Here is a 25,868-nt window from a genome sequence, read left to right as displayed (position 1 = left end):
GGATTGAGTTTGTGGGCCTTTGTGGGCTGATGGGGGATTGAGTTAAGGAAATTGGATTTGGATTGTTCCTGATATTTGGGGATGTTCTGAACTAAATGGGAGGACTCTCAAGGGAGTTGGTTATGAGTAGGTCCTGAGCAATAGGGTAAGGGGTGTTCGGTGGTCCTTATATGAAGGTCTGAGGGTAAGGGATGTTAAATGAGAGGTGTGTGTTTGTGGGGTGAGAGTTTCATCCTCTGATCTGTCTCTGTCAACACCCTGCAGGGAGAAGAGGAGGCTTCTCCCGCATCCATATTCATAGAGCTGTCAATCACAAAACACTGACCAGGGATGGGCTGACTAATACAGCAACTATAGCATTTTAGTCACACACAGACAGGGACACAGATAGAGACAGACTGGTAGAAATGCAGAGACACATCATGAAAGTAGGGACGTACACATACATAAAGACCAGTGGTGGCAGATACAAAGTGAAACATGTTTAACAAGCACTCACGCAAACAGAGCCTTTCAGAATGCAGAGGAGGCTCTTGTCCCTCCCATTAAAATCCAATGGAGGCACCATCAATCTTCAGGGATCAATACCATCAATACGGTGTGTGTGTGTGTGTGTGTGTGTGTGTGTGTGTGTGTGTGTGTGTGTGCGCGTGCCTGTGTGCACGTGAATGCGTGTTTCCGTGTGTATGCTTGTGTGAACATACATCACTGCTGGTTGATCCATAGTTACGGCATTTCACTTATAGAGAGTTAGGGCTGGGACGTGCCTTACCATTAGACAGTAATTGCATTGATATGTGTGCAGTAAAGGAGGGTTTAGAAGTGTCTCCGGCTACACCCATTCATCCTGGGATCTCAGTGGTAGAGTGAACAGTGAACAGCACCACCAAGTGGTGTAAAGAGGCAGTGCCTCTTTATTTCTAATGCCCCTTTGTACGACCAATATTCATGTGAACCTGTTTGACACTGGTCCCTTCTGTGCCCTCAAGGACATGCATGCAGATGAACACATATGAGGGGAGAGGGGAGGGGGTTGATTCAAGAACAGAGAGAGTGGGTAGAGGGAGAGAAAGGAGAGAGGTGGGGGGGAAAGGGGAGATCGACACAAAGAAAGAGAGAGGTACAGGGGGAGAGAGACAGAGAAAGAAAGGGTGTAGTAGAGGAGAGAGAGAGAGAGAGAGATGTCGAAGGATATGAAGTGCAGAAGATCAAGTGCATGTTGGTGAACACATAATCAGGAGAGGGAGTACAAACCATCGACGCTAGACAGAGAGGAATTTGCTTAAGCAAAAGGCAGTTTATTAAACACAGAGATATCTGTTACTGTTAGCTAACATGCATGGGATCCTGCTAATTAACATGCATGGACCTAATCATATAGCACTCTATTAGTGTCAGCTGAGAAGGATGGATAAACAGAGTTTACAGCATTACTTTATACAATGTAACATAAAGGAAGGGGTCCTTCTTCTAGTCCCTTGATTGGTTCCCGAGGCGTAGGAGGCGGGTCTGCTCTGTCCAGAGCAGATGCCCCATTGGTGCACGGCAGAGTCCTCTGCCCTTGGCACCCGACCAGTAGACAGGGGAGTTGAGAATGAGTGTGCGTGCAAATGAAATGTCTTGTGTGTGTCCAGGGAACTCGTGAGGCCTGAGAATGAGTGTGCGTAAGAAATGAAATATTGGTGTGTGTAAAGAGAAAGTGGTGGGGAGTAACTGGTGGTTTATGGCCGGAGAGGGGGTGTTGTCCTGTTATCGCATTCCTGCAAGACTAGGTCATCTGGTGAGAAGATAAGGTGTTCTCCTCTGTCCTTTGTTCTCTGACCTGGAACAGCATTTATTGAAAACAGGCTCCAAATGGGTCTTGCGCAACATTTTAGTCAGACCAATCTATAACAAATTATATTTACTACGACATGCAGCATCCTATTTGCCAAAACATTTCATGAACACATTCCTCTGATGTCATCACCTCCTAGCTTCATCACCTAAACACCAATCAGTTTCTCATTTCTACTCACCCTAGTAGTTAGCGAACCAATCATATTCTCCATCCATCATATCACCACTCTACAAAACTGAAGTGGTAGAATCTCTATCTAGCATGCTGATGGCTATAGACCAAAGAGACACTGGAGAGTTGTGTAGTGGTTCTGAGAACTCAAGAACAAACAGACAGGCACGATAAATGGTGGAGTTCTGTTGCCTTGAGCCAGCGAAAAATAAGTATGAGACAAATGTCTGTGACATCCAAAACAAGCAGCCTTTGTGAGCATAATGACCTTGAGAAAACAGCCAGCAGGCTAAATGGAGCTGATGATTGGAGGAGAGGTGACCATGTGACTGTTTAAGAGCAATAACAATGACAGGAGAGGAGATGAGGAGCAGAGAGAGATCAAACTAAAATGATCTATCATCTACTACACACGTACGCACATGCAGGCACACAGACACATGCACGCGCTTACACACACAGCGCTCCTAGTTTTCCAAACTCCTCCATTTCTATTGGGATTCGGTGTCCTTGAGACACATTCATGTATAAGCTACACATTAACATACACTAACGCACACTCATTTCACTGCACACTGCCTCTCTGACAAGGTACTTTACATTTTTATCTGCCTCTATATTCAGAGTAACTAAATCATGCTGTAAGGACCTATCAGAATCCCAGAGGAATAGGTCATGTGGAGCTGCATGAACTACATTCTATCTGTACTTTACTGTGTTTGCGATCGAGATGCCTTTCAACCATAGCCAATTTATCTATTCTACAGTAGGGAAACACTGTACCACTGTGTGCTGTTCTAAACTATTTTTGGAGAACCTTGAGCAAACATAATTGAGTGAACAATGGCATAGAGAAAGGAAGCTTGTAGATGCATTAGGTGATTTCAGGGAGTTGACAGCCCCTGCTGACTTGATTTGCTTTGTTAAATGAGTTACAGTATCGTGGCCATTGGGGAAAGTGGCAGGTAGCCTAGCGGTTAAGAGCGTTGGGCCAGTAATGGAAAAGTCGCTGATTGGAATCCCCAAACCGACTAGGTGAAAAATGGGTTGCTGTGCCCTTGAGCAAGGCACTTAAATCTAATTGCTCCTGTAAGTCGATCTGGATAAGTGTGAATGTTAAACTCTTTCGTCACTGTCCTGACCAAATGTTATTTGTCACATACACGTGTTTAGCAGATGTTATTGCGGGTGTGGTGAAATGCTTGTGCTTCTAGCTCCGACAGTGCAGTAATATCTAACAAGTAATATCTAACAATTTCACAACATATACCCAATACACACAAATCTAAGTAAGGAATGGAATTTAAGAATATATACATATATGGACAAGCAATGACAGAGCGGCATGGACTATGATACAGTAGAATATTATAGAATACAGTATATACAATGAGATGAGTAGTTCAAGATATGTAAACATTATTAAAGTGACTAGTGTTCCATTTCTTAAAGTGCCAGTGATTTCAATAGGCAGCAGCAGCCTCTAATGTGCTAGTGATTGCTATTTAACAGTCTGATGGACTTGAGATAGAGAATGAAAAACAGCTTCTCGGTTCCAGCTTTGATGCACCTGTACTGACCTCGCCTTCTGGATGATAACGGGGTGAACAGGCAGTGGCTCGGGTGGTTGATGTCCTTGATCTTTTTGGCCTTCCTGTGACATCGGGTGCTGTAGGTGTCCTGGAGGGCGGGTAGTTTGCCCCCGGTAATGCGTTCGGCAGACCGCACCACCCTCTGGAGAGCCCTGCGGTTGCGGGCGGTGCAGTTGCCGTACCAGGCGGTGATACAGCCCGACAGGATGCTCTCAATTGTGCATCTGTAAAAGTTTGTGAGGGTTTTAGGTGCCAAGCCAAATTTCTTCAGCCTCCTGAGGTTGAAAAGGCTCTGTTGTGCCTTCTTCACCACACTGTCTGCGTGGGTGGACCATTTCAGTTTGTCAGTGATATGTACGCCAAGGAACTTGAAGCTTTCCACCTTCTCTACTGCGGTCCCATCGATGTGGATAGGGGGGTGCACCCTCTGCTGTTTCCTGTTTGGGACAGACGTGTGTATGTACAGTATAGGCCTATTATGTGACTGGTATGTAGGCTATGTGTTTTCAGACATGCATGGACTCACTGAGTGTACAAAACATTAGGAACACCTTTCTAATATATTTTGTGCTCAGAACAGCATCAATTCGTCAGGGCATGGACTCTACAAGGTGTCAAAAGCGTTCCACAGGGATGCTGGCCCATGTTGACTCCAATGCTTCCCATGGTTGTGTCCAGTTGGCTGGATTTCCTTTGGGTGGTGGACCATTCTTGATACACACAGGAAACTGTTGAGCGTGAAAAACCGAGCAGTGTTGCAGTTCTTGACACACTCAAACCAGTGTGCCTGGCACCTACTACCATATCCTGTTCAAAGGCACTTAAATATTTTGCCCATTCACCCTCTAAATAGCACACATACACAATCCATGTCTCAAGGCTTAAAAATCTTTCTTTAACCTCTCTCCTCCCCTTCATCTATACTGATTGAAGTGGATTTAACAAGGGATCATAGCGTTCACCTGGATTCACCTGGTCAGTCTATGTCATGGAAATGTTCCTAATGTTTTGTACACTCAGTGTATATGCTATACATGTGACAGACAGGAAGGTGCGGAAACTTAATCCAGGGCCTCTGGTCAGCATGTTTGAGCTCTATAGAGCGGTTCACAACATACATTTTAGTCATTTAGCAGACGCTCTTATCCAGAGCGACTTACATGAGCAATTAGTGTTAAGTGCCTTGCTCAAGGGCACGTCGACAGATTTTTCACCTAGTCGGCTCTGGGATTAGAACCAGCGACTTTTCGGTTACTGGCACAACACTCTTAACCACTAAGCTACCTGCCGCCCCTAGGCTGTTAAAAATATCAGGATACGTGAGAGGCGTGCACCTTGTCCTCACCTTGTGTGTACATGAGTTTTATGTGTGTGTTTAAGAGACGTGCATGTCTGTATGTGTGTGATCCCTAACCTACCCCCTCTCATCACATGTATGTCATGTGCATAGCTTGACCCTTCTCCTCATTATCATCCCCAGGCCACCACCAGCCACCCCTGCCCAGAGGAGGCTACATGCGCTCCCCCTCGTGGACCCGCTGCAGCAAGGCTGAGCCCCCCAGGGAGAGGAAGCACCACAGCGACTCCGACACCACTGCAGAGCCCTTAATGAAGCTGGAGAGGCCTAAGCAGCCCTGAGAGCCTGCGGGACTGGGGGAAAGGCCCAGGGCCCGGAAAGAGCGAACACACCGAGAGCAGGCACAGAGACCACACCAACTGCCCCACCCCCTGCGCCGGGCACTGAGACAACCATGGTGCTGAAGACACTACAGACTGTATTATAAACTAAACATGAAACGATGGCTGTGAGTGAAATACACACAGATACACATGCAAACACACACAAAATGACACACGCGTATCTGCAAAACCACACACATGAACACACATGCATATCTATTGTGTTTTCCATGCAAGGGGTTCCTCTGGCACAAACACTGGATGGTCAGTGTGCTTTTTGAGGCTTTGTTTGGGGTGAACAACAGGGTATGAGGCTGTCCCAGTGTGGGGAGAATGCTTGGCTACAAGCCTCTCCATCCCTGCAGCATCTTAGGGGTGGGAGAGTGGGCTTGGAGGGGTGGGACAGACCCTGAAATCCGTGACAACCTCGACTACAAAATATAATGTGGCGAGGTGAGGTTAAGGAGAATACCCACTCCATATGCAAATAAATGACTGGAATATGGAGGTCATTATGGGATAGTACAGCAGGCAATCTGGAAGTATTTTTTGTAATTAGAATAAGAGTCCAACCTGAATCTATTGCACAATGTTCTTCCTTAAAGTAACAGGGCCATCTGCTCTCCCTGAACTAACAGGACACAATGGGGCCACTCTCCATCGCTCTCTTTTCTTTCCATCCTCTCTTTTTCTCTCTTCTTCTACCTCTCTCTACCTGAGAGGAAACCAGTGTGGCCCCAGTAAACTAAATGTCTTTGCAGATATGATATGTGATACGACAGCACCCCTTCTCACCAACATTACATTCAACACTGTGGATCTCGTCCTTTGCCAAACCAAGTGATGTGGGGATGGGTGGTGAAAAAATTAAAGAATTTAATGCAAACAAAGTGAATTTTCTCTGTGGGTGATTTTTGCATTAGAGCACTAACCAAACTGTGCAGCTGTAGGTTGTCTGATAGGGTATTATGAACAGCAGTCTGAGCTTTCCATTATTTATGCCCAACACACCAAACAAACAACTCTCTCGGATTCCTGCCAGGAACACCGTGGAAGAAAACCAGCATCAGCAACATGAAAAGAGTTACATTGAAACCACAATGAAATACTTCAGAGTACACACTTAATCACACAGTGGATAGAGAAGTACTGAATAGCCATAATGCTTAAATGTTCAAAGAAATAACTTTAAATTTACTATTGTCAGCTTTGCCTAAATCAATGGGCTCTGGCACTTCTGTAGAGGTTTAAAATGCTTGCTTTTTAAATCGTGACTGCAGGTTCCTAACTGAGCAGATAGAGGGCAGAACAGAATAAAGTGGGGAATGCAGATAGACGTACAGTATACAGTCATACACATATCCATAAACAGCTTCATACCATGGCATTGTTGAATACATTTTTCCTTTTGGCTTGAAGGGCATTCTAGAGCGTGCATTATTTCCTTATAAAGCAAGGTATATTTGCACGGTAGAATTCAATGGCTATAGTTCATTCTTACATGTTCTATGTTTGAGCTGCTTTTGAAAGCAAAAGTCGAATTGAAACATTATTGGCCTTGTTGAATTTGATTTTCATAATGGCAAACTAGGACTGATGGTTTGGTTAGCTAAACCAAAGCTGTTTAACTAAACCAAGATAGACCACTGCCTGTCCTTTCCAATGGGAACAAATTAGTCATAGTGGGCAGAACAAGCAAGGAGGTGGGCAGAGCCAAGCACGCGCTAGCGAGGTCCTATTGGCGCGTTCTAGCATAAATCTGCATATTTCCGTTACGGAACGCCTACTCTGCGAAGTGCGCGTGTGCAATAACTCATTTCGCTTTTGCACTCCTACATAGCATGATTTTTAAAAACTTTTGTGAAGGGTAAAGTCTACAAAACTTAGTCCACTCTGTTCATAGCAGATTCTAGTTTTGGGAACAGAAAACTGTATTCAGAGCAAATGCTTCATCGATGAGAAAATGTGCAGAATGTTGGCCAAAATTCATCTCGTTCCATCTTCTCCCACTGCCCGCCAGTGGGCTTCCTCTCACTAACATATTTGGCAGTGAGTGGAAACGCCATTCGGATGCTTCACATTTATACATCCAGTGAAATATCTGTCTCATTGTTCTATCTATGGCTAAACTACCAAGTATGTTGGTTTGGTTACCACGGCAACTACTGTAGCCATCTAGTAAACTTGCTAGCTACTTCAGTGGATGTTCAGCATTTCTACCGGCAAATTAACACATTTCTAGCAGCCAGTGGCGGTTTTACACGGAGGCCGGGGGAGGCCCGTGCCTCCCTGGAAATGTCCCTGGCCACCCCTGTGGCCCCCCCGTGCTGACCAAATAAAAAATTATGAATTTATAACTATTTTACACGCGAGCGCCAAAAGCGGAACTAATGCAACGCTCTACACGGCAACGTTCTACACGGGTAAATTAGAGTGGCGCACCCAAAAACTGTATCCTGCCATCTGCCTGCCTGCCACGTGTGGTGCTGCTTCGGTGAATGAGAGCTCAGCAACTACTATTTGCGAGAGGAGCTACGATTTGCAGGAGTCGAAGGTAAGGAAACGATTTAATATCATAAGTGACTTGTTGTTCTTGCACATAGCCTACATGTTCCTTTTGTTCCTCACACATAAATCAAATCAAGTTTTTAAATGTCTGGTCTCGATTTGTTTAGAAATGTAATCATATCTAAGCAAACTCATCGAAGCAGAAGCAAATATCCAAATGTTAGTAGGCTATCCTTGCTAGGTCTACACAATGTTGTGATGTTAACCACGTAACTTCATCCGTCTTGGCTGTTGCATCGCGATAACAAATACATTTTTAGTAAAGTAATCAACAGGTTATCTGCCAGTGTTAAGTAGGGAGGGATGGTTAGGTAACAAAATGTAATGCATGCCCCTAAGTTTTTTCTTCTTCTAATAGTTATCATGAAACGAGGAAGGGACATAAAGTCATTTTTTGCCCCAGCAAACAAAAAAGTGAGAGAAACAAATCGAGGTTTTGAGAAAGTTGAGGAAGAGGGAGAGCCAGCATGTGATGAAAGTGAGGGGTCTGACAAAGAGAGGGAAATTCCAGAGGGTGAGGAGGATGAAGAAGAGGGTGAGGAGGATGAAGAAGAGGGTGAGGAGAATGAAGAAGAGGGCGAGGAGAATGAAGAAGAGGGTGAGAAGCATGAAGAAGAAAGCATACAGGGACAGAGAGATGAACAGCCAGAGGGACAGCAAGTGGATCCATGTGGATCAAGTACTGCACCATCAGGTTTGTGATGAGGAAGGTTCTTACTATTTGCAAAGCAATGCAATTACAATGTAATGGTAGGCCTGCTGGGTGTCCTTAAAATCCTGCTTTCTGCTGTTAATTCTTTTTTGTGTCAATATGGCTCTGTTTTTTTTTTTAAGTAAATACTTTGCCTACATTTTGAAATACATGCAGATATACAGTAAATAAATGTTGTAGTTGTGCCCTATGTTTACTGTCCATCTTCTTCAGATATCAGCAAGTCTAAGTATGACGTACCAGTACAGCCGAACTTGAAGATATTCCCAACCACACTGATGGGGGACAGAAGACGAAGCTTCAGACCAGATCTCCTTGACAAAGAACACACTAAACAAGTACAAGAAAATCAGGCATACATTAAAACAGTTGGGGAAGTGCTGTTGCTTACAGCTACACAAAACATAGCACAAAGAGGACATGATGAATCTGAAGGGTCCACTAACAAAGGAAACTTTAGGGAAATTCTTAACACAGTTGCTAACCACGACCAACTTGTTAAGAGAAGATTAACTTCCATTCACAATGCAAAGTACACAAGCAAGATCATCCAGAATGAGGTTTTGGGTTGTTTGGCAGAAATGGTTCGGTCTGAAATCATAGAAGAAGTGAAGAAAAGTGAGGTTTTTAGCGTCATGGCAGATGAAACAAAGGATATTTCAAAAAAAGAACAGATGTCCTTCACACTCAGGTACTATTACAATGGGGCCATTAAGGAGAGTTTTCTCCATTTTGAATCTGCAGAGAGGTTAGATGCAGCAGGGCTTACTGGAAAAATAGTACACTTACTGGAACGTTATGGCCTGGACTACAAAAATAACCTCGTAGGCCAAGCGTACGATGGCGCTGCCGTTATGAGCGGTAAGCATTCAGGGGTTCAGGCAAGGATCAAAGAACAGGCTAAATTTGCCTTCTACGTCCATTGTAGTGCTCATTGTCTGAATTTAGTGTTAGTTGATGTAGTCAAAAGTGTCCCAGAAACGGAGGAGTTTTTTTCTTTGTTACAGAGTCTTTATATGTTTACTTCTTCCTCATATGTGCACCCAAAATGGCTGTCTCTCCAAAGAGAAATGTATGGCAGAACCAGAGAGCTGCAACGTTTAAGCGACACACGTTGGTCATGCCGATTTCTAGCCCTACGTAATATCATGGACACTCTACCTGCCCTTAAACGACTACTGCAAGAGATTGCTCAAGAACGTCATGGTGAAAGAACTGTTGAGGCCCGAGGTCTTCTTGCTCAAATTGACCTAGAATTTGTTGTGCATCTTGTTACTCTGCGTAAGTTGTTTGGGGAGACAAAGCTATTGTCTGACATGTTACAGTCACAAACTGTTGATCTGTCAAGTGCTGTTGACTTAGTAAATGCTTTAGTCCTGACATTGAAAGACCACAGGCAGGAGTATTTCTTTGATGAGTTGTGGGATGAAGCATTGAATATTTGTGAGCAGTGTGATTCTGCAACAAGGTCAGTGGCGAAACGTCAGAAAATGCTGAGCTCTAGACTCAGTGGCTACTGCACGCTAAGCACTGTTGGTCAGAGGGAGGTAGAACGTGACAAAGATATGTTTCTCACATCATTTTTCTATCCTGTAATTGACAGCATGCTCAATGAGTTGAACAGACGTTTCTCCAATACAAACTGTGAGCTCATGAGAAGCATACAGTCTCTCAGTCCCCAGAGTGATACCTTTTTAAAGGAGAGCAATGTTTTTTCATTTGGCCGTTTGTATAATGCAGACATTGATGATTTAGGGCATGAGCTCCATCAATTTAAGAGAGTTTTGGACAGAAAAATACAGAGTGGTGAAGTCAAAAAGCCATGCAGTACAGTTGAGCTGGTTTGTTTTATTGAGCCATACAGGGAAGTTTTCTTTGAGCTCTTTAGACTGTGCAAGATTGCTGTAACCCTTCCTGTAAGCTCAGCCTCTTGCGAACGCAGTTTCTCCACACTGAAACTGATAAAAACCTTCCTGCGGTCCACCACTAGTGATGAGAGACTCAGTGATCTTGGTGTCCTGAGCATAGAGTCCAGAAGGGCCAAGGCTCTGGATCTTGATGTATTTGTGGACCGTTTTGCCAGACAGCACAACCGCCGTATCCTGTTGCTGTAGTGTATCTATATGATATATACGCTAGTAGCGTATGAGTGCCGCTGTGAGGAAAAAGAGATATAATGAACAATAAAACAACAAGCTTGAGCTTCTTAAGACACGGTGGGTTTATCTGTTCTCAATACCACCGGTAAAATGAATGGAGTTAGTCTGGTGTCCACATGAAGTTACGTGTGTAGACAAAGAGTCTGGTGTCCATATGAAGTTACATGTGTAGACAGAGACAGTCTGGTGTCCATATGAAGTTACATGTGTAGACAGAGACAGTCTGGTGCCCATATGAAGTTAAATGTGTAAACAAAGACAGTCTGGTGTCCATATGAAGTTACATGTGTAGACAGAGACAGTCTGGTGCCCATATGAAGTTAAATGTGTAAACAAAGACAGTCTGGTGTCCATATGAAGTTACATGTGTAGACAGAGACAGTCTGGTGCCCATATGAAGTTACATGTGTAGACAAAGAGTCTGGTGTCCATATGAAGTTACATGTGTAAACAGAGACGGTCTGGGGTCCATATGAAGTTAGATGTGTAGACAAAGACAGTCTGGTGTCCACATGAAGTTACATGTGTCTACTTAGATGAACCCACCGTGTCTTAAGAAGCTGAAGCTTGTTTTATTTTTCATTTTACATCATCTATCTTTTTTTCCTCACAGTACCAGTAGTTCCACACACTACTAGAGTGTATGTATGTTTGTATGTATGTATATATATCCCACCAATCCTCTCTCAAGAGGTTTTCAAAAAGGGGCAAACTCATGTCTCAAGACCTGCTTCTGTTGGTTCCCCTCTCCTGCCTGTAACTTTCCATCCACATCCCCAAAGTTTTGTGGCCCATTATGACATCACTCCATTAAGTGATTGCTGCATGTACTGCTCTAAGGAAACACTTCTCTCTCTCTCTCTCTCTCTCGATAGATAGATAGATAGAGTTTATGATTTTATTCTTTTGAATTATCTCTGCCAAACATCTATGTACTACAAATCTTCAAGCTCCATAGATGTTTTATGGCATCCACTAAACCTCTTTAGATATTTGTAAATTATACAGTGTGATACCTTTCAACGAAAGTTTATTTTATTTTTTACCAACTATGATTTTTCCTTTTGAAAACAAGCAAAGCAAGAAAAAAAAGAAACAAAATCACTCCAATCATTACACACTTGTGTCGTTCAGACTTTGCAGGTCCAGCTTTGACATGATGATCTAACTAACACTAATATTGTAACTAATATTGTAACTGAAATATGTATGATCCTATGATGAGCGATTGCTTACTTCCCTTTCACTCTTAAAAAATTACTGAAAAAAAATGTGTATAAAAAGGTATATGTAGTATATGTTTGTTTAGTGAGCATTCATGCTGTCATTTTTTCCTAATGTGAACTATGGTGGAAATGTGCTGTCCTAAATGGACTTGCCCATATATGTTGTAAAGCCTTTTTTTGTACACCTGCTCATCAGCTGACAGTGAAGTACACAAAGACACAGACACACACACAGACACCTGTAATATTCTTGTTTTCATGTTGTTGCTGATATCCATCAGTGTTGTTCATATTGCTACATTGTGTTGACATGATTGTTGCTTTTAAACGAATGTTAACTTAATGTTTATTGTCTGCATCCTATTGGACTACTGGATGTTAATGTGTAACACGTTTCCCTGTTTATGTGCTTTAGCAATACTGTATGTCAATATGGTCATGCTAGTAAAGCCTCTTTGAATTGAATTTCTTTTCTGATTTGGTTTATTTTACCTAAATGGATACAGGGTAGTGTGTTTTGTTTATAAATCACTCAGAAAGTTTTCTTTCTTAAAACAAAATGTGGAATCAACTGTCCACAGTAGTGGGGCTTCCATAAATAGGAAATGGCACATTGTTGTACCCTTTGTTGTATCCTGGAGTTTTGTTCACATTGAATATGAACCCTGTATTTGTACCCTGTACTTTTTTTTTTTTTTTCTTTTTTTTTTCATTTTTATGGCACTATCTCTCTTGCATCTGTACTCTTGTACAAAATACGTGTTATAATAAATGTCATATGATTTTAAAGTAAAATAAAGTTTATAATCTTTGAATATCATGTGTTGCCAGTTTTTTTATGTGTGCCCCCCTGATTAAACACTGGCCCCTCCTTGGCCCCCCTAGTAAAATGTGTCTAGAACCGCCACTGCTAGCAGCAAATGTGTTAAATTATAGCCATGGTATAAAAGTGACTCGGGGCTCTATGCGTTCTCTGGAAAATAATGCAATTCCAGTGGAAGGCCAAAGTCCTTCCCCCATTCCCCCTCTCCTTTCTGTGAATCCCCAATGTTTGGCATGACAACAACCTAGGAGTTGGCTATTCAGCACAAACATATCTGGGCCAGGCTACTGTATCTATGGAGCATATATGGAAATGTTGCCCAGTCACTCAGCTGCTGTACCCATCAGAAGGAGTGGAGGGGAGTTGGAGCTGGCAGGTGGTGTGACAACAGAACAGACGATAGTTTCATCTGTCTTCCTTCCCCACCAAGATGGTATGTGCCACAGAGGTGTGGCGGGTAGAATATAGGGCAAGGCAGTTAGACACCATGAAGGCTCTGCCAACACATAGGAGTGATACTGCTGCAGCCATAATAGTGACACATGATAAACCTGTATTTGCGCTAGTGGCTAGTTGAAAGGGCAAGGAATGATACAGGTTATATGTTTCACATCCCCTTTGTGAGTAGAATGAGGGAGAGTGAAGTCTGTTTACCAGCACCTGTTGCAGACACCATCACACATGTATAAAGGAACCACAGGAGGCTGCTGAGGGGAGGACAGTTCATAATAATGGCTGGAATGAAGTGAATGGAATGGTATCAACAACATGGAAACCATGTGTTTGATGTGTTTGATACCATTCCATTTATTCCGTTACAGCCATTACTATGAGCCCGTCCTCCCCAATTAAGATGTCACCAACCTCCTGTGATAGGAACACAAAGAGGCATGGATGGACTGTGTACAGGTAACTGCCAAAATAAAGGAAACACATGAGTAAATGAGGCATACAAAGTATATTAAAAGCAGGTGCTTCCACATAGGTGTGGTTCCTGAGTTAATTAAGCAATTAACATTCCATCATGCTTTGGCTCATGTATAAAATTGCTGGCCATTATTTTTGGCTACCATCCACAGGGCACGGGTGCTCACTGAATGGTTTGATTAGCATTAAACGATGTAAACCATATGCCATGGCCATCTCAGTCACCAGATCTCAGCCCGATTTAACACTTATGGGAGATTCTGGAGCGGCGCCTGAGACAGCTATTCCACCACCACCCTATTAAGACACTATGTTAGTGTTTCCTTCACTTTGGCAGTTACCTGTACACTACTGTATATAAATCACAACAAAATGTGCCCTCTGTTCCTATGGTATGGGATCCCACATCCGGTATAACCAGTGGCACCAATACTCCTGAATTAGGTCATCCTTACAATACTGTGAGGTCAGATAACTAATAATATTACATAGATAAGCATTAACACTGGGACAAAAATTATGATTTTTTATTGGTGAATGTCAGATGTTGATTAATATATCACATCACAAACTTCACATTTCTGAATGTATTTTAGTGTTCACTTTTAAATCCACACAAAAGGCTGCTTTTTGCATTGAAACAGTCATATCCACATTCCTTATAGTGCTTTAAGCAAGATCACTATAGACAAGCTGAGCCACAAGAACCAGCAGTCAGTCAAGCAGGCAGAAAAGCAGGACTGGAATTTAAACACAGTTTAGGCTACACCAAGACATCTGGGATGTACTCTAAAAACATTTGTCTTTTTTGTATACGGTAACCCACACAACTAGGCATAGAAGTAGAAATGTACGAATCCATGAATCAATGTAGGTAATTGCGGAGTTCCAAAAACGGTCAGAAATACTGAGATTGAGTGAGGTAGTGACACCTTCATATTCGGCAGTAAAAGAAGGTTAAAAAAATTAACTTTACTGCAGATCGGTACAACATCATCTCATTACTTCTCCCAAACCCCCAAATTCTGAGAGGTGAATACCAAAACCCCTCTACAGGGTTTCCCCAGGGGTGTGGGAGTAAGCACGGCTCGGCTGGCATCGCTATGGAGATATAGTTTCATTATCCCTGTCCTAGATCTGACAAGACGGTGTCACAACACTATGGGATACCAGGGACTGGGAGAGAGAGAACAGCGGGGCACCCAACCAACTTTCTGTGAGACCCAACTGCAAATGTCCCATGTTTTCCATACACACAAAAAGCTTATTTCTCTCAAATTTGTTTACATCCCTGTTAGTGAGCATTTCTCCTTTGCCAATATAATCCATCCACCTGACAGGTGTGGCATATCAAGAAGCTGATTAAACAGCATGATCATTACACAGGTGCACCTTGTTCAAGGGACAAGAAAAGGCCACTCTAAAATGTGCAGTTTTGTCACACAACACAATGCCACCGATGTCTCAAGTTGAGGGAGCCTGCAATTGGCATGCTGACTGCAGGAATGTCCACCAGAGCTGTTGCCAGAGAATGTAATGTTCATTTCCCTACCATAAGCTGCCTTCGACGTTGTTTTCGAGAATTTGGCAGTACGTCCAACCGGCCTCACAACCGCAGACCACGTGTAACCACGCCAGCCCAGGACCTCCACATTCGGCTTCTTCACCTGCGAGATCGTCTGAGACCAGCCACCCGGACAGCTGATGAAACTGAGGACTATTTCTGTCTGTACCAAAGCCCTTTTTGGGGGAATAACTCATTCTGATTGGCTGGGCCTGGCTCCCAAGTGGGTGGGCCTATGCCCTCCCAGGCACACCCATGGCTGCGCCCCTGCCCAGTCATGTGAAATCCATAGATTAGGGCCTTTATTATTTCAATTGACTGATTTCCGTTTAAATTGTTGCATGTTGCGTTTATATTTTTTGCTCAGTATGTATCAATAATTACAAAAGACGTGTGAAGCTCATCTGTTGTCAGTTGACTTGAGTTATAGCAGCATTGAGAGAGCATAAGTGAGAGGTGAGGTATTTTACACTAGTCATACTCAGAAATAAAGCTTGTCGGAAGCTGTTTTCCTGTGGGGAAAAGTGGGCAGGTAGAGGTGTGGCTGTTGTTTCTTTCAAAAGACTGAAAAATGACATTCAGAAGATGTGTTTTTCTTCAATTAGGCCTAGTAACAGTTTGAACCTCACAATCAGAAACAGAGGATAAAAATCTGTTGATGTGCCATTGAGCAATGCACTTAACCTAATTGCTCCAGAGTCGCCGTTGATAATGGCAGACCCTGGCTGTGACCCCACTCTCAGGGGGGAGTTGGGATTTGCAAAAAAAAACTTTTCCAATTCACACATGCGTATTAATACACATATGTGAAATAGGACAAATATGTATTATTACAATGGTGCAACGCACACGTACATAGACCTTCATGTTCCAATCTGAAAGAAAACATCTCACTTCAAATGAAATATGTACATCAGGGATGGGCAACTTTGATGGGGGTGGGGGACACAAAAAAAACTTATCATATTAAAAACTACAAACATTTCTCTCCACCCTATGGTAAACCGTGTTGCATTGCAGGAATAAACGTTTTAAAAAAATCATCCCCCCCTTCCCCTTATGAGCAAAACATTTTAGTGCACCCCTCTTGACAGTGGAGACTTTTTTTTAAACGTTTATTCCTGCAATGCAACACGGTTTACCATAGGGTGGAGAGAAATGTTTGTAGTTTTTAATATGATATCTGAGTGAGACTGACTAACAAAATCAATGGGGGCCTCCCGGCCGGTAGTTCGACCATGACATCGAGTTTAGATAGCTGGCCGCTAAACTAACTCTGCAATCTAAAAAAAAATAGCTGACATTGGCTAATTTACTAACTGTCAGTGACTGACATAACAGGAAAAACTGCTGATGAGCAACCAAATTTAGAAATTGCACCTTGTGTATTCTAACTTGGGGGGGGGGGGGGGGGGTTGATCCAAGGGCCTTCAAAAGGGGGGCTGCCGCCAGTTGCCCATTCCTGATGTACATGATCATATATTCATAAAAATTGTGTCTGTCAGACATACTCATCCAACACACAATGAAAAGGTCAAATAATGACTTTATGAATACTATACAACTATAAAAACAATATAATTTCTCTGTGAGGAAGATGTATCCAAGGGCGACAGGATGTGACGACCATGGACCATGGTCTCTAGGGCCTTAGTGCATTCCAGGCCCTGAGCGGTCATTCTATGGTCAGGATAAAGGAGGAACATAGCACAGCAGTGAATCTCCAGGGAAGGAAAGAAGCGGCATGGTGAAGTGGATATCCTTCACAGATTGACGAATCTCATTATGCCCTGCATTCCCATATGAATTTTAAAAAGTCTACATGAGAAATTGCACAATCTAGGCTGGTGCAGCAGACCCCCTGCTGCACCCCACAACCCTCAATCTGTAGCCATCAGGGACACGGTGCCGTGTTGCCTATTTAAACCTGACACCCTCCCCTGATATCAGTCTGTCTGGGTCATGTCAAGTGCCCTCCACTCCCCCCAACCCTATGAAGTCTCAACATGTCCCTCCAGTGGCCTGGTTGGGTGGGGGCCAGGTCAGACGTGGTGTGTGTCAAACAGGTAGAGAGCCTGTTTGCGTTGCTGCTCCTGAGGGGGCTCTTCCGTCCCCCGGTCCTTGTTCCAGTTCTTGAGGCCCTCAGGAAGGGAGGTGTCCTCCTCCATGGCCCCCGTCCCCTCCACAAACTCTTCATACGTAGACTTCTCCTCGTAGGGGCGAGGACCCAGCAGCTCCAGCATATCAGCCTTGTCCAGAACCTCCTTCTCCAGGAGACGCCTCCCCACCTGGAGGGGAAACACAGGGGAGGGGATGGAGGTTACTGCAGAGTAGACCACTTTTCAACCATGTTCTATACCTTTCTGATACACTGTCGATGCGATTGCCATCCTATTTCTCCCCGTCTTAGGGTTAGGAGATTTGGACCTCCTCTCTCTATCCCTCTCCATATCGCCCTCCTCTGTCACCATCTCTCTCCTACATAGCCCTCTCTTTCCCCCTCACCTTCTCCACCACATCTCTCTTCTCAGTGATGAGCTGGTGTGTGCGTTGGAAGGCAGTGTCTATGAGCGAGCGGACCTCCTGGTCTATGAGCTGGGCCGTGGGCTCGCTGTAAGGCTTCTCCATCACCATCTCTCCCTGCCTGGGGAGCTCAAAAGACACTTGGCCCACTGCCTCACTCATCCCAAACTGAACCACCTGAGAGAGGGATCGAGGGGGAGAGCGAGAGGTTAATTAGTGTGTGTGTGTGTGTATATATGTGTGTGTGTGTGTGTGTGTGCGTGCGTTTACCTGTGCGTAGGCAGACTGCGTGACCTTCCTGAGGTCATCCTGTGCCCCTGTGGTGATCTTCCCAAAGAAGACCTGCTCTGCCACGCGTCCCCCCAGCATCATACACATCCTGTCAAACAGCTGCTCCCGCGTGAACAGGTACTGCTCCTTAGGGAGGTACTGAGCGTACCCCAAACCCTTCCCCCGGGGGATGATTGACACCTGGGACAGGAGTGCAAACCAACAGGTAAGATCCTACATTCTGCTCAGGATGAAATTGAGGGATAGGTAGAACAGGGACAGTAAGGACAGAGAAGAGACAGTGGGTGGGAATAAAAGGCGATAGAAGAGAGTGGAGGAGAGGGCCGCCCACCTTGAGCAGAGGGTCAGCGTGTTCCAGGTACCAGCCCACCACAGCATGGCCAGCCTCGTGGTATGCTACAGTGGTCTTCTCTAATGGCTGTAGCACCTGGGTCTTCTTCTCCAGACCTGGGGGGAAAGGAGGGCATGTTGACAACCACTAAAAGTGTGTGTGAGTTTAAGGTCTCAAGGCTGTACTTGTGTGTGTTAGGGGAGGAGGCTTGGTTACTTGTTCAGGAGTAAAAGAGTGGCCTCACTGGCCCCAGACAGACAGACAGGAAGGTCATGTCAACACCAGTCAGTCTGATAGTTACATTCCAAATATTAACTTCCTGTTTGAGCCTTGATCCCTGACATCCACACTCCCCACCATCCCCCAGTCAGTGACAGTAGCTTACCTCCGATGACCCTCTCGATGGCCTGTTCAAAGTGCTTGACGTTGATAGACTCGTTAAGGTAGCGTGCTGCTATCAGGGCCGCTTCATTACACACATTGGCAATATCAGCTCCTGTAACAACAAGGGAAGATTATAGATTACCCACACAACTACCTGTAACATGACCAGGAGATACTGTAAAGGTTTATGACAAGCAGCATGATTACTTCAGGGGCTTCGAATACATACAGTATGTACTTAGCGCAGTATGTTGAAAGAACCATGTACTGTGTTCATTACGTCATTACTTTTAAAGGGGTAGTTCGGGATTTTGGCAATGAAGCCCTTTTTCTACTTCCCTCGCAAGCCAATGCTAACTAGCTTAGCGCAAAGACTGGAAGTCTTTGGGTAAAGCTGGCGCAAAGACGAAGTCTTGCTAACACTAGTCAGGATTGGCCTGCAAAGCTAACTCTAACTTCCTTCCTACTGGACGTAGAGACATAAGAATGGTATCCACGAGTTCATCTGACTCTATGGAAGTAGATAAACGGCTTCATTGCCAAAATCCCAAACTATCCCTTTAAAACGCAACACAGCTAGCTGTCAACGTTCATACAGACAAACACACCTGGCCCTGCACTCACCAGTGAAGCCAGGTGTGAGGGCAGCTAGTTTCCTGGCCAAAGCTTCAGAGTCTATCCTGGAGTCCAGCTTCAGAGGCCTCAGATGGACCTTAAAGATGGACGCTCTGCCCTTTATGTCTGGTGGACCTGAGAGGAAAAGAGAAGGAGAGAGAGAATTTGAAAAACAGTAGGGATAGAAAGGGAAAAAGAGGGGGATCAGGTTTGACAGGGAGGAAGTGAAACAGAGTTATGGGGATGACCACTGGCCCAGGCGGGAGAGGAAGAGGGAAAATATTTACACCCTAGTGAGATGGCCCAGGGGAGCAGCTTGCCTCGCCTCCTATCCCTAATGGTTACTGTCCCCCGGTTACATAACCTTTCAGTTTATAGAAGCTCTCACTCACGCTGCAGTTAGTTTCCATGACAGACAGAAGAATGCAGGCCAGTGAGGCCAGGCCGGAGCTGCCTACCATTGTACAGCTGGACTGGACTAGGGGGAAAATGGATCCCAGCCATTAGAAATCTCACCTCACCCACAAAGAGTACATCCACATAGCTGACATAACACGTTACTGCAATGTTGGGCACAGCTAAAATCAGACTGCTATCAACACAGATAAGGCAATTAGGCAAGTTATGATAGCGCTGATGATGGCAAAACATTTTGCACAGTCAGTGCTTTTGCACCTGCACTTTTGCCAAGAATGTGACCAAATATGTTTGTTTTTTTATCTCTGTGCACTTATAGTTTTCCCTTCTAAAATGGTTTGATTACAAGGACTAATTGTGAGGACAATTTGCATTGCTTTTATTGTATTGATGAAATGGGGTCATGTCAAATTCTAATCATGTCGGCAAGGGCTGTAGGAAGTGGTTTCACTACCCAGGGAAAGGTGACAAAAAAAGCCTCTGTGTATTAACCACAGTAATTTCAGCCAGGGCTGTCTGGTACTAGAATATGGAGACTGGACAGTGGTCTAACATACATAGACCTGGAGTTTTTCCCTGACCACATGACCCAACCGCAAAAAACTCTGGGCTCTAGTTAGAATTTATAGCGCTGAGTTTTTCCTGTTCAGGTCAAACTCCTTTCCCTAAACACACAGGACCAGGCTAGCTCGTTGCTATGGTAATGGCGGTCAGGTCAGGAGAGGCGGGACGACACTGAACAGGCATGGCGTGCTAATGTCATGAGATAGGCCGGCCGGCTCAGGCTGGGTAATCCCTCAATACAACGCGCTGAAGATTGCTAATCCAATGACAGGGCAGAAAAACTCATTCTGCTTGTGAGCAGTGTTGACCAGAGAGTGGATGGAGGAATAGTTGTCAGAGAGCAGAGCCAGAACAAAGAAAGAAAGGCAAATGCCACGTTAATCCAGGGGACTGTAATCCAGGTAAACTATGTTTAATCCAGGTAAACTTTGCTCTTTGTGTCACAGTACTGAACACACTGATAAAGTAGCCTATACTGTAGAAGTAAACAGCATTGTGTATACACTACAGCGGCTAGGTAGCAGCATCTACCCTACTCCACATACTGTGGCTTATATCTAGAATGTACTGTATATGTGAGGTACTGATAGAGTTGGACTCTGAAAGAGGGGCCAATGAATTGTCTGATAGTCTGTATCAATGGCTGTGTTGATCTGTGCCGACAGGTAGAGACAGATTAGGCCCTGCTAAAATTAGACTCTCTCTACCTACTACAGTATTTAGATCATTGACAGAATGTAGATCTATGACATAATGTAAATCTATGACATAATGTAAATCTATGACAATGGGTACAGTACAGTTCAAGGCAAATAAACAGTTACAGGCCACACAGATTTTACTTATAGCAATTTATGGAGTGGACTGACTGTACCTATGTAAATCTGTCTGTCGAAGCGCCCAGGTCTCATCAGTGCTGGGTCCAGGATATCTGGTCGGTTGGTTCCAGCCAAGACGACCACATTAGTGCTTGTGTTGAACCCTACAGACCCAATAGAGAAGTGATGAAAAAACAGTTGAGATTGTATGGAAGGGTCACATAATATACAGGACACAGATAACTATGGTTAATTAAACATGGCACAGTCATTGAGTGTCTTTGGGAATAATTTCCCTTTTCTGGAAAGAAAGTTGCTTCAGTTAACCACCATATTGTACCTACAGTGTAAGACCAGACCTACCATCCATCTCCACTAACAGCTGGTTGAGTGTGTTTTCCTGTTCACTCTGTCCCCCAAAGTTCCCTCTGCCTCTCTTCCTGCCCACAGCATCTATCTCATCGATGAACAGGATGCAGGGAGCGTTCTTACGGGCCATGGCAAACATGTCCCTCACCTGGGAAAAAAAAGGCATGGGTTACATTACTGGGAAAGGCATGGGTTACATTACTGGATAGGTCCACAGTACAACAAATCAACACTTTAGCAAAGTTTTGCATGCTTATTGTATAAAACTGATGTCAATACAGTGATTCAGAGAGACACATTTATTTATTCCCATAGAGGAGTGAAACAAGTGCGTGACCTCAAAGCAAATATTTAGACAAAGAGAGGAAAAGCGAACAGAAATACACCCTGTCATCCAACTGTCCCTCCTCTTCCTAACCTCTCCCCTGGGGTAGTACTCACCCTGGCTGGGCCCACGCCAACAAACATCTCCTGGAACTCAGATCCGTTGACGATGATGAAGGGGACATTGGCCTCTCCGGCTGTGGCCTTGGCCAGCAGGGTCTTCCCTGTGCCGGGGGGACCCGACAACACTGCACCCTGGGAAACACATGGTCATAGCTGGTATAGGTGGACACTCTTGTGAGTACTTGGAGGTTAGAGTGCAGCGGTGAATGAGATGCAAAGGAAATGTCTATGCAAACAAACAGCCAATTAACTATAATCTCAGCTCATCATACTGCATAGACAAATTAAACTGCACAGTGTTTTCCTGACATGGCCATGAAATTCAACATACTGCTATTTTTTCTCTTGGTGAGCATCATCCTGTACAACAGGGTTATATGAGTAGTGTTTCAGATGCTGGTATGGCTTCTAAGGAAAGAGTTACCTTGGGGATCTTGGCCCCCAGGTCCTGGTACTGCCGGGGGTTCTTCAGGAAGTTGACAAACTCTAGGATCTCCAGCTTTGCCTCTTCGCAGCCCGCCACATCCTTAAACCTCACGTCAATGTTGTCCTTCATGATCTTGGCCTTGGATTCGCTCATGCTGAAGGGGTTGCCCCGCCCACCGCCACGGCCTCCTGCCATTGGTCCCTGGCGCATGGTGAAGAGCAGGAAGCCAACCAGCAGCAGGGTTGGAAGAATGCTCATCAGGAAAGTACTATATATATATAAATAAATAAGAGAGAGAGAGAGAGAGATTAGCATTAATGGGCCAATAACTCTATCAACATCTCCAGGGTCAGTGAGAGTATGATAGAGAGGACCTTCAAATGAGCTCCAACCCCACAGCTCCTAATCTGAACAACATTCAAATAAAGTATTCCTGCTCCCACAGCTCTCCATCCCTCCCATGTCTCACCCGTCACTCTCGCTTCCGTAGACCACAGGTATTCTGTGTGTAGAGTCCAGGCCCATGTCCTGCTGGGCCAGCTCCAGGTTGCGTTCAAATGTTTCCACGCTGCCGATGTTGAACCACAGGTAGCTCTGTGACACACAGAGAGACAAGGGGATGTGAACACACTTATAACTGTTGGCATTCCTCATTCCTTATTAGTTAAGTTCTAAGCAAACAGTATGGAACATCACCACATCAGACTAAAGAATAGAAAAGCATACTAAATCTAAATGCATATCTTACTAACTTGTAAACTCTCTATATATGTCTTAAATGTCCAAAGGGGGCCTATGGATAGTGTCAACAAAAAAACAAGGCTCCCAAATGTCTCCCTTGTGATTATTTGGTACGTACCACCTCTGACGTATTGACTCCATGCACTGGGATGACTCTGACATACTGTTTGTTGACTACCTCCAGACGTTCCACCTGTACAGAGAACACATCAGACTCACTGTTTCACACACAAACAATGACACATGCAATAAAACTTTACTTATGGGTCTTATAAAATGTTATTACATAGTAACTAGTGAAGAACAGTAACCTAGTATATCCCCCGTCTCTCACCAGTCCTCTGGCCAGGTAGCTATGCACAAAGTCCTTCCAGGAGACTTCCTTTCCTGTCTCTCGGAAGTAGAAATACAGGAACGCAGAGGCCATGCCGGCGAATCCGATCACGACATTGCGCATGGTCTTCTCATCCCAGGGGAAATAATTCTGTCAGATTCAGAGAAAACAATGAGAGGGGAAACAGGGTGGAAATCAACACACGCACAAGCGCACACACACAGACACAGACTGCCTCCCTCTCATGGCAACTGTCAACACCCATTAGCAGTATGATAAAAGGTGACCCTTTATCATCTTACACAGCAGCCCTTTATAAATAGGAACTCAACTTTTTTTACATTCCTCTCCCATCCATTACATAACAGGCTGCCAAACAAGGCATTACTGACTGATGTGTTTAGGTAGTCTCTGGTTCAGATCAGGTAGCTTAAGGGGTGGAAAATCAAACATGAGTGATGACAGAGTGCTGTTGTTGTGGAGAAAACAGGCACATCTTGTTTGTTTACATGTCTGATCTGTAGGTAGCTGAGGCTTTGAAACAGACCTGGAAGCGTGTCCACCAGTCTGATTCATCCTTCCTTCCGCCTCTCCTTTCCCTCTTGCCACCTCCATTTGGCCCCCCTTCTCCTCCGCCCTGAGATTCTGGCTCTTTGGTCTTCTCATCTAAACAAGCAAATTGCCACAGGAAATTAAATCACAGACAACTGGCTGTCCATCGTTGACATCCCAGTGTTTGAACAGTGGGCCAGTAGAGACACACAGGATATAGGCCATCAGTCATACCTCTGGTCTCTTCAGATGATTTGTTGACTCCAGGAGTGTCCTCACTCTTTGGAAAGAACTTCTCAAATCCTGAAGCAATTAAAACATTGAATTAGGACACAATCAAACAACAAAAATGAATTGCACAGTCAATGGTAATTGCCATGGTCATTACATGCATAGATGATAACATCAACATATTCCTGGTGTTAGAGTAATTTACCTGTTGGGGGTTTGGAACTGAGCAATCGAGCCAATGTGAAAGGGCATTGATTTAATCCCATGGCATTGATTTGTTTTAATGCGGAACACTGTGAGGAGAGAGCAGGATTGGATTAACACAGCCTACCTTGAATCTCATACTCAAAGGGGTTAAAATATCTGCATTAAGCTACTGATATTCAAGAATACACAGTTGAAGACTATTCAGATGTTATTCACTGAATATTCTAATTATGCTCCCAAACATTTAATGGGGATAGCAACCGACTTTCTTTTTATAGTTTACTCTCCTTTAGGCAGCCCCTCTACAAAACATTTTGGGGTGTGCATCATTTTATGCCTTTTACTATTCAATGAATAAACAACACATCATGATAACTCAACCAGGCAAAATTATTATTACAGTAAATAATATTAAAGTCCTTCATAAACAGATGAACTCATTGAACTGATGTTGGGTTATAAAACCATCGATTTGGCAAAAGGCCCTAGAATGTTTCACACAATTTGGGTCATGGCTAGAATCATACGAAATTCTCTGAGACCGTTGCAACCGGATCCAGTTTGTCAGATTTAGCTACGTAAAAAGTTTTTTTTATTTTAGCTAACCCTAGCTATTTTCCTAACCTTAACCCAATGATCCTAACCTGCTACGAAAAGTCAAATCTGACGTTAGTTTGACAAAAACTGGAGCGATACCTTCTAGCCATGACCCACAACTTGCTGCAGCTGAGACGCCCCCTTCCCCACAGAACGCAGCAACTCGCCTTGTTATGAAATGAATGAGGGAAAAAAGTTTCATAAACAAGGACGAGACCTTTATGCAAGAAACTATTGATGACAGAGTTCACCAAGCAAAGACAAACAAGGCTTAATCATGCATTTTTAAATATATTGTAAATCTGTCATCAATGTTGTATTAGAACATTACATGGTTATTTTGCAAGTTGACGGCCGAAGCATTATTTAAAGAAATTACACTCTACCTTCGATAATGCGCTAACGTTACTGTGGCGAAAAGCTGCAGGGATGGTGGCACAGCCTCTGCCCCAAGCCTGCACCCCGTTCCGCAGGGGCCCAACACTCACTGAAAGCAGCCCCATCATACGAACCATATTTCGGCTGGAGCAGACAGAGTATCCCCGCTGTTGTTGAGGTGGATCGACTCCCGAGCCTCAACAGTTTACAACTAGCTGCGATTACACCGAGTGAGAAAAATCAAGTCACCAACCTTATATAAGCCTGACGTAAAAATAATGTTTAAAAAATAACATGATTACAAATATGTATCTATACATGTATCATTGCTGTCAATCATTAGTTTTGTGAATTGTACAATGAGAAAATTCGATGAATTC

General features: G+C 44.1%; 2 protein-coding genes across 3 annotated transcripts in view; one reads left to right on the top strand and one right to left on the bottom strand.

Moving 5' to 3' along the window:
* Nucleotides 1-6,166, top strand: part of LOC311111175 (dysbindin domain-containing protein 1-like) — a 34,876-nt gene extending 28,710 nt beyond the window's left edge. For both annotated transcript variants that reach the window (XM_084153864.1, XM_084153865.1), the window contains exon 4: nt 5,084-6,166. In XM_084153864.1, coding sequence (XP_084009990.1) covers nt 5,084-5,241 — 158 coding nt within the window. In that variant the 3' untranslated portion in view covers nt 5,242-6,166. The remainder of the gene's footprint in view (nt 1-5,083) is intronic.
* A 10,625-nt stretch (nt 6,167-16,791) lies between these two features.
* LOC311111840 (mitochondrial inner membrane m-AAA protease component AFG3L1-like) lies at nt 16,792-25,713 on the bottom strand. Its single transcript, XM_084154742.1, has 17 exons — nt 25,497-25,713; nt 24,512-24,599; nt 24,310-24,378; nt 24,071-24,189; nt 23,524-23,673; nt 23,308-23,382; nt 22,918-23,042; nt 22,446-22,716; nt 22,016-22,153; nt 21,569-21,722; nt 21,262-21,369; nt 19,416-19,541; nt 18,793-18,903; nt 18,408-18,523; nt 18,056-18,256; nt 17,768-17,962; nt 16,792-17,550 (listed from the first exon to the last, which is right to left on the bottom strand). The coding sequence occupies exons 1-17, from the start codon at nt 25,623-25,625 to the stop codon at nt 17,305-17,307; spliced, it is 2,421 nt and encodes an 806-aa protein (XP_084010868.1). The 5' UTR covers nt 25,626-25,713; the 3' UTR covers nt 16,792-17,304.
* Between the last annotated feature and the right edge of the window lie 155 nt (nt 25,714-25,868).

This window comes from Coregonus lavaretus, assembly GCF_964263955.1.
Source record: "Coregonus lavaretus genome assembly, chromosome: 37".
Classification (NCBI taxonomy): Eukaryota; Metazoa; Chordata; class Actinopteri; order Salmoniformes; family Salmonidae; genus Coregonus; species Coregonus lavaretus.
The sequence above is the reverse complement of the archived record's forward strand: the minus strand, read 5'-3'. Positions and strand labels throughout refer to the sequence as shown.

Bases quoted from the DNA above. Each gene is read 5' to 3' on its own strand.
- LOC311111840 (XM_084154742.1), bottom strand. From the start codon at position 25,625: ATGGTTCGTATGATGGGGCTGCTTTCAGTGAGTGTTGGGCCCCTGCGG. The intron at 22,154-22,445 runs GTAACTCTTTCC...TGTGTTTCCCAG, and splicing joins TGGGGGCCAAGATCCCCAAG to GGTGCAGTGTTGTCGGGTCC. The intron at 18,257-18,407 runs GTGGGCGGCCCT...CTCCTGTCCCAG, and splicing joins ACGCTGACCCTCTGCTCAAG to GTGTCAATCATCCCCCGGGG.